At 62.4% G+C, this 8,150-nt stretch overlaps 1 protein-coding gene across 5 annotated transcripts in view; it reads right to left on the bottom strand.

The window, feature by feature from the left end:
- The window catches only part of DMTN (dematin actin binding protein), a 21,202-nt gene that overhangs the window by 3,483 nt on the left and 9,569 nt on the right, over positions 1-8,150 (bottom strand). For 3 of the 5 annotated variants that reach the window (XM_027774931.1, XM_027774933.1, XM_027774934.1), the window contains exons 2-12: positions 7,981-8,055; positions 7,570-7,725; positions 6,772-6,816; positions 6,346-6,445; positions 5,949-6,005; positions 5,603-5,755; positions 4,855-4,979; positions 3,455-3,560; positions 742-806; positions 535-583; positions 401-408 (exon numbers count right to left, since the gene is read on the bottom strand). In XM_027774931.1, coding sequence (XP_027630732.1) covers positions 401-408; positions 535-583; positions 742-806; positions 3,455-3,560; positions 4,855-4,979; positions 5,603-5,755; positions 5,949-6,005; positions 6,346-6,445; positions 6,772-6,816; positions 7,570-7,725; positions 7,981-8,055 — 939 coding nt within the window. Of the gene's footprint in view, positions 1-163; positions 230-400; positions 409-534; positions 584-741; positions 807-3,454; positions 3,561-4,854; positions 4,980-5,602; positions 5,756-5,948; positions 6,006-6,345; positions 6,446-6,771; positions 6,817-7,569; positions 7,726-7,980; positions 8,056-8,150 lie in introns of all 5 variants that reach the window. The other 2 variants (XM_027774932.1, XM_027774935.1) reach the window with 2 other exon arrangements.

Below are 8,150 nucleotides of genomic sequence, written 5' to 3'. Positions count from 1 at the left end.
CCCCAACCTGCAGAGGCTGCTGGGGTTCATGCCACCTTGCCGTCCACCCCCATGACCGGCTGTCCCTCCCATCACCGACTCCAGGAGGACCCCATGGCGTGCCCAGCTCACCTGGCCTCTCCCCAGCCACCCGCCCTGCTGTGGGGGGTCCCCTGCCCCTCACCTTCTGCTCCAGCACACAGGGCAGGGAGGTCCCCCGGTCCAGCCTCCCCCTCTGGCCCTCTCCGTTCTGGGGAGACCAAAGCCGCAGTGAGCCAGAGCGGGGCAGGGAGACCGTCCCGGCCTTACCCCAGCTTCTCGCTGCGCCTCCGTAAGCAGCTCCGTTGCCCACTCCCCACCCCCCCTTCCGTGGCCTGGCCCTGGCTCCTGGCTCCACCTGCTCTCTTCCAGGAGGGCTCACCTGCAGGCCTGCGGGAGAGAAGGGTCGAGCTCAGACGCAGCCCCCCACACACCTGGCACAGATACAGGCTGCCCAGGGCACCTGCACGAGCCCCTTCCCCAGCCCTCCCGGCACCAGGTGGGCCCACTGCTCACCTGGGCTTCCGGCTTCACTCCCCGATGGGCTGAACTCTGTGGACTGCAGCTAGGAAAGACATGAAGGGCTCAGAGGGAGCTGGGGAAGTCCCCACTGGGCCCCACCACCACGAGGGCTCTGCCCCTGAGGACGCCCAGTGGCCAGGCACTCCGAGCACCCCATGTGCACGCCTCTCCGTGCAGCCTGTCTCTGGCCCTGCGACCTACCCGGCTCAGGGTGGTCCTGCCGTAGGCGGGGAGCGAAGACGACTTGGAGGTTCCCTGGTGCAGGGCTGGAAGACAGAAGACAGAAGAGGGCTCAGCCCTGCAGCCCTCCTTCCTGAGAGGCCCCCTCGCGGCCCTGCCGGGGTGGGGCAGTAAAGGGGGACACTGGGGTTGCCGAAGGCTTCTGCTGGCTTTCAGCTCCTACTAGTTGCTGTGGCAAGGGACACAGGGCTGGTGACTGAGCTGTCTGTAACACATTCCCTCTGTGACTAGAAAGGCACCAAACTCAGGGCTGGGCCAAGTGCCCGGTGTTAAAACAGAGTTAGGGCCAATTGGTGGCATGCTGGTTAACGCAGCAGAGACCTAGAGGGAGGGGAAGTGAGCAAGCACCGTCCATTGGGGTGTCCACACCATAATCTCTCCTCTATTTCTCCTCGTGGTGTTTTGGGCATGTGCATGTACCCAGTGTGTTTTTCAAGCTGCTGGGTCCAGGACTTGAACCACACAGTCAGCCACATTGGATTCAGTTGCCCTAACTACACCACCAGCTGGCCCCAAGGAACTCTTCTTAAAATATTTGTTTTTTAAAAAACTTTTTTTTTAGATGGTGTGTGTACTCGCCAGAGAAAAACAAAGAGAGGGAGAGGGAAGGGAGAGGACCCCCATGGGAACCGGTCACGCCGTGGTCTCTTCTACACCTTGCCCTCTGCGGGGGCCTTGGGCACACCGCCACACACGCAGCGCGTTTCCCAAGCTGCTGGGTCTGGGACATAAGGGGCTTTGCCATGCGGGAGCTGCCTGTCTTACCCAAAAGCCCATTAAACTCTGCTGGCTGCAAGTTCAGCTGGTGAGAACAAAACCGCTTAGAAGGACCTCATTTTCCCAGCTAGTGCTTACTTCTGTTCAGAAAATGATCGTGCCAAGGTCGCCATTCCTCACTGAGGCATTTCAGTCCTGGAGTAAGTCCCCCTCTATACTCCAGCTGCCTCAGGATTTCAACCCTCAAAGCACGCACGGACGTTTTCACAACACATAACTCCTACAATGCTTCTGTCTGAACGCGATTTCCCCGATGTGGCCATGAAATCGGGTCTGAAGTCACTAGGATGGGTGAGATGCGGCAGGAGCCCAGGCACTCGCGTGCCCGCCGGCCGCCCAAGGCCTGGGCGGAGAAAATGCGGCGCGGCGGTGGCACCGGCTGAGCCTTACGAGGCCAACGCGGAACTGGCACCCACGAGAGTGCTCGGACTGAACCCAGCCTTCGGGGCATCCCTCTACCCAGCTCTTCCTTCAGCCTTTACTACTGACTCTCCATTCTCCTAAGAGCCTTCTGGAACTCTGCCGGCTCACACTGAAACAGTGCCGGGCGCGCGCCATGAGGCGGTGACGTCATGCCGCACGCCGCACGTCCGCTCCGTCCCGAGCCCCAGTCCTTGAGCGCCACCTCGGGCCACCTTTCATCGGTGCTGCTCTGCTCTGCGTCCCCAGCCCTCTGCAGCCAGGCCTTTGCAGGTCAGCCTCGCACACCCGAGGCTGGCTGTCTTCCCCAGCGCCTTCAGCCAACCTCAGCTGGATCCTCTCTCTCTTTTTTTTTTTTTAGTTTATTTTGAGAGAGAGGCACCCCAACGCAGTCTTCATGCCACGATTGCCCCCAGCCCCCAACAGCTGGGATTGTGGGCACCCGTGAGCATGGCTGGCACCTACGTAGGGAAGACCTGGAGATGGAACCCCCCGGGACCTGCCCCTGTGGCGTCTGGGTCGTGCAGCTGTGCACTGCGGCTGTGCACGGCTGGCCCCCAGCGTCTCTGCGGTGCGGTTCCTCGCAGGGGGAGTAGTCTATCCTCCCTTCCCCCCCTCCCTTCCCAGTTGAGGCCGACAGGCAACCCACTCTGACCAGCCGCATACAGCGCGGGCTCCCACTTCTGGGTCCTCTCCCTCTGCTGCGGCCACCACGCTGTGACGGGGCCAGGCGGCTCGGGGGCAGTGTTCAGAGCCTGGCCCATCCCGCACTCCAGCCCCCTTCCTGCTGCTGCACCCCTAGTGTGCACCCCTAGTGCTGCTCCCCCGGCTCCTGGCAGCTCAGCCACCCAGCACGCCCACTCTGCTCCTGAGGCGTGGACCACATCCTCCGCCTGCTTGTCTGGCTCACTCGGTCTCTCTCTCTCTCTTTGCTAGAGCATGTGTGCTTGCCAGAGGGAGACAGAAAAAGAGAGAGAGAAGGCACCCCCATGGGGAATGGTCACATGCAATGCCTTCCCTCTGTTTGCGATTTTGGGCACGCATATGTACCCAGCGTGTCTCTCAAGCTGTCGGGGTCCTGGGACTCAAACTGCACGGTTGTTCTGTGGGATCCCGCTGCCTTAATCACCAGGCCACAGAGCCCACCCTGTCTCATCCCTGAAGCCCTGTGAGGCCGCCTCACTGTCCTCACATTGCACCTTCCACAAGCCTCCGACACAACAGCTGCCGCGTGCCCCCAAGCCCTGGCCTCCATGTCCCTCGTCCTGCGGACCACAGGGCTGGAGGCGGGCCTGTGGCTGCCCACAGCAGACCCCAATAAACCCTGTCAGACTGGACCGACTCTGCCACGTCTGCTTCAGCTGAAGGCACTCCCTCCACAACTGTCCTCTTGTCCTAAGGACAGGGAACCCCACACGCCCTCTCTCCACCCACCACTCCGCTGGTGTGTGGACGGTCCGGCCTCCGCGGTACTCACAGGTGTGAAAGGGGGTCCGGTCGGGCAGGGAGCGAGTTTTCCTCCGGATAGGCAAGGACTTTTCCATCTCCTCCTTCAGGATCATCTTCCCCAAGTTGGAAGTGACCTGAGTGAGGAAAGTCTGAGACTCAGACACGGGTGCTCACCTCCAAAACGCCGAGAGTCACACTCAGGCTGACGAGGGACGTCTCCCCAGGTGGCTGGTCTGCTCTGGAGCCCAGCCAGCCTCTGGGCCTTGAGCTCGGTCACCTGGAGCCTGCCTATCCCAGGCCACCAGCTGCGGCCCTCCCGTGGCTCTGAGCCTCCTGCCCTGAAGACCAGTGGCCACCCTCCTTTCCACTCTTCTCCTGAACTACTGGGCCTGCTGGCACCCCACACTACGGGACCACCCTCCTCTGAGCTTTGACTCTAATATCAAGTGGTGTCTCCCCAAAAGTAGCATGAGGTCCAGGGGCCCCTTAAAAGGCAGGAGCCTGGGGACCAACCAGCAGATGGCATAGTGGTTACATCGCTGGACTCCCACCTGGTTGATCACAGTTCAAGTCCCAGACCCAGAGGCTTGAAACTCATGCCAGATGCATGTACGTGCATGCCCAAAATCCCAAGAGGAGAATGGAGGCAAAGGGGTTGGAGTGTGGACATCCCGAGGGGTGATTTCTCGCTTTCTGTCTCTGTTTCTCTTTCTCTGTCTCTACGGTAAGTGCATGTGTCCTATAGCAAAAATCTCTCTCTTTAAAAAAAAAAGAAAGAAAGAAAGGCAGTAGCCTGAAGCCCCAGGGAGGAAATGAGGTTTCTGGGGCCAGTGGGTGGTGTGGTGAAGGATGCCGGACTCCCACATGGCTGACTGTGTTTCGAGTCCCGGACCTGGCGGCTTGCTAGGCCCGGACCTGGCGGCTTGCTTTCTCGCTATATCTTTTTCTCTTTCTCTCTTGCTCTGTCCCTCTCTGGTCAAATTTAAAAATAAATAAATAAAGGGACCAGCAGTTAGTGTAATGGCTATGTCGCTGGACTCCCACGTAGTCGACCGTGGTTCGCGTCCCGGACCTGGTGGCTTAAAACTCACGCCGGGCGCGTGTGCGTGCGTGCCCAAGATCCCGAGAGGAGAATGGAGGAGAAGGGATTGCGGCGTGGCCATCCCCCCTGGGGGGTGATTTCTCGCTTTCTGTCTCTCTGTCTCTCTCTGTCTGTCTGGCGAGCGCATGCGCCCTATAGCAAAAACCTCTCCAATAAATAAATAAATAAATAAAGTCAAATAAAAAAAAATGTTTAAAAAAGAGAAAAGAAGTGAGGTTCCTCACGTGTTCTATCCGGGATATCTGAGGCTTGAACCCCTTTGGACTAGTCATGGAACCAGAGCTCCCCCAGGGAGATGCGGGGGTGGAGGGCATAGCTCGTCCTACCTTGCTGAGTTCCTCTTTCTGACGCTCCCTGAGAGCCTTCATCTCCTCTCCGGAGTCGTCGTCGTCCTCCTCCTCCTCTTCCTCAGCCCCCCTCCGGGACGCCTTGCGCTTCCTCCACTCTGTCTCTAGGGCCACAGGAGAAGCGGGCAGAGCCGTCAGTCCGCCCGCTCAGCCTGCACCCCTCCCGCCTGGCGGAGGGCGCGGAGGGCGCGGAGGGCGCGCACTGCGCGGAGTGCCGGCTGCTTTAAAAGTCAAATAACGGGACCAGCAGGTGGCGCAGTGGCTAAGGCACGGGACGCCCACGTGGCCGGCAGCAGCGCGAGCCCCAGAACCGAGGCCCGAGGATCAGGCCGTGCAGGTGTGTGTGCGTGCCCGAATCCTGGGAGGATGGGGAAGAAGGGGTTGGGATGTGGCCGTCCGGGGATGGTTTCTCACTTTCCCTGCCTGTCCCTCACTGTCTGTCTCTCTGGAAAGCGCACATGACCTATGGCCAAATAAAATCAAATAACGGTTCCTTGCCTTGCTACCACGCTGGGCAGGACCCTGTCCACAGATTACAGGCCCGGGGAGACAGACGCCAGCCCATCGCACTGTCCTCCCAGGGCTCCCACCAGAGCCGGGCAGAGCCCGAGTTTAAGGGCCCTGGGCCAGAGACTGGCAGGAGCCGCCTACGCGGGACCCCAGGGCATGTCGGGGAGAGTGGGCTCCAGGGCTTGAACAGGGCTGAGGGTGGCCTCGGTTCTCCTACCCACGACGGCCAGCGACGGGGGGCAGGGCCAGTAGTCGGTTTCGATCTTGGCCGGCTGGTTGGGGTCCGGGGGCTGGGCTGCGGGGAACTTGGACGACTCGATGATGAGGTCCTCGATGAGGTGCTTGCTCTGCGGGCTGCCCCCGGCGGGCTCTGCGGAGGGAGGCGGGGTCAGCCCAGGGCACGCCCCCTCCGCGCCCCTCCCAGCTCAGTTCCCGGCCCCGCCCCCTCACACCTGGGCAGTCCCGGATGTAGGGTCCCAGCGAGCGCAGGGCGGTTGCCATTAATCTCCCAGCCCCGCACGCAGCCCGCAGCATGGGGAGGAGTAAGTCAGGGAGACCCTCACCTCTCTGCCTGTAGATGGGCGGCTTCTTGTAGATGTTGGAATCCGGGCGGGTGGTCTCTGCAAAAGGAGCCAGAGCATCAGAGGAGAGGGCTACAGGGACAGCAAGGGACACAGGGACAGCTGGCCTGGGAAGAACACCGACACTAACGGGGCGGGACGCCACAAGTAGGAAATTCACCCTTCCAGAGGCAAGAGTGATGCAGCCGCAGGCCGACCCCTGGACACTCTGCCCTTTCCTGGTTATGTGAGAAGGGTGACAGGCCCCCTCTCTGGGGTCTCTGCTGGGGTCCCGACATGGCGGGGCTCACAGCGCTGCAGCGAGCAGGGCAGGGGCCAGAGGGGCTCCTGCAGGAGAGGTCCCTAACCCAACCCGCAGCCAGGCTGCCATGGCGCCTACCGGGATGGTGGAAGTGGGGCAGGCTGGTCCGGGGCGTGCCGGTGGTTCTTGGGGCCGAAGTCTGAGAGATGAGTCCGGGGGATCTGCTCTCCGACCACACCTGCAGAGCAGAGGTGGCCTCGCCGCTGCTCCTGGGCCCCACCCTCCCTGCCAACTCAGGAACCATCGCTTCACCTTGCTCCCCCTCCTGGATCCTCCCACCTAGTGCTCCCCCACCGCCCAGACCACAGGCCACGGTGTGGCCAGGACGTGAAACCCAGATGGCACCCGGCCCAGGGAGAAAGCCCGGGTCAGAGAGAGGACACAGCCAGCTGGTGACGGGCTGGGCCCGCTGACTCTGCTGTCCCCTTGGCTGGGCAAGTGTGGGCTGGACAGGTGTCCCTGAGTGGGCGAGGGGGGCGAGTGTCAGGTGTGGAGAAGACTCACCTCTGGGGACGGCGGAGGGGATGTGGACTTGGGTGACAGAGAGCGCTGTGGAGGGAGAGGAGGTTACTCAGAACCGCAGAGCAGGACCAGACCTCGCCACCTGTACCCCAGAGGGACCACCTCACCCCCACCCAGCTCAGCGCCCCTCCTGGCCAATGTCCGGGCCACCTCGTCCACTCAGATCCTTACCATCCCAAGGCTGGCCCAGTGTGTCCCCAGACCCTCCTCACAAAGTCCTAACCTTTCCGTACAGAGCAGAGAGGCCCATGGATCGGAGCAGTGTGCCCAGTGAGCAACAGCTGTGGCCTGGCCACAGAGCCCGGCAATGAAAGGGAGGGATGGGCCAAAGGCACCCAGGGCTGGGGTCTCTGTCTTCCCACGTCTGGCTGTCTCACTGCTCGGCCGTGACACCACAGAAGCCATGCATTAACAGTGTGCTCCGACTGCTTTGTGGGGTGCAGGCCTAGGGTTCCCCTCTAGCTCACAGCAGGGAGATGGAGGCTGCCCTCACCCAGGCCCCTCCGCCTGGACTTCGGCCTCCCCCTTCAGCACCTGCGCCCACCCAGACATTTGGTTCTTTTGGCCCCCTCCCGCCCTCTCCTCCCCACCCCACCTCTGTCTGTGCCCCTACCACTCAAACGGCCTCCCCTGCCTCGGGCTCTACCTAGCCTTGGCACAGACTCTGACTGGCAGCTTCCTGGGCAGCCCCTCCAGGAAAGAAGGGGCCCCGAGGGACGACCTGGTGCATGCCCAGCGTGTGGGGCCCTCCCTGAGCCCTGTCCAAGAGGGGGCCCTCACCTCCCGGCTTCTGGGCAGCTCCACGTGCTCCAGGAGGGAGTAGGTGAAGTGCGGCTCGTAGATCATCAGGTCAGGCCGCTCGATGTCCAGGATGGCCTTGTCCTTGGGGATGGCCGCCAGGTCCTTGTAGCCCAGCACCTGGTTGTCCATCTTGGCCTGCAGGGAGACGTGCGCATGGAGGATGGGGTGGGCTTGCAGGATCCTCCCCTGCGTCGCCAGCGGGAGAGAGCGGGCACCCGCAGCTGACAAGGCCACCTCCCTGTTATTGGAGGGACTTAGAGGGGACATCCCCTCGCCCGGCACTCGGAGTACCCGAGGCCAGACAGAGGGCTGTGGGGCAGCGGAGGCTGAGCAAGGCCCCCCAGCAGCGCCCCCCCCAGGCTGGGGTGCTGGTGGCCACGGGGTACTCACCACGATGCTGGAGGGAGAGCCCGGCACACTGGAGTCGCGGGAGGAGCTGACGCTCCCGGGGGAGGTGAGTGGTTGCTGGGGAGAGGGAGAAGGCGGGCGAGTGGGAATGGGCGTGCGTGTGGGGCGGGGGGACCTGAGGCCTCGGGGGCCCCGGGGTGCTGCGCTGCGGG

Source organism: Tupaia chinensis, unplaced genomic scaffold (genome assembly GCF_000334495.1).
Source record: "Tupaia chinensis unplaced genomic scaffold, TupChi_1.0 Scaffold000494_1, whole genome shotgun sequence".
NCBI lineage: Eukaryota > Metazoa > Chordata > Mammalia > Scandentia > Tupaiidae > Tupaia > Tupaia belangeri.
Note: the sequence above shows the minus strand (reverse complement) of the source record. Positions and strands in the feature narration are given on the sequence as shown.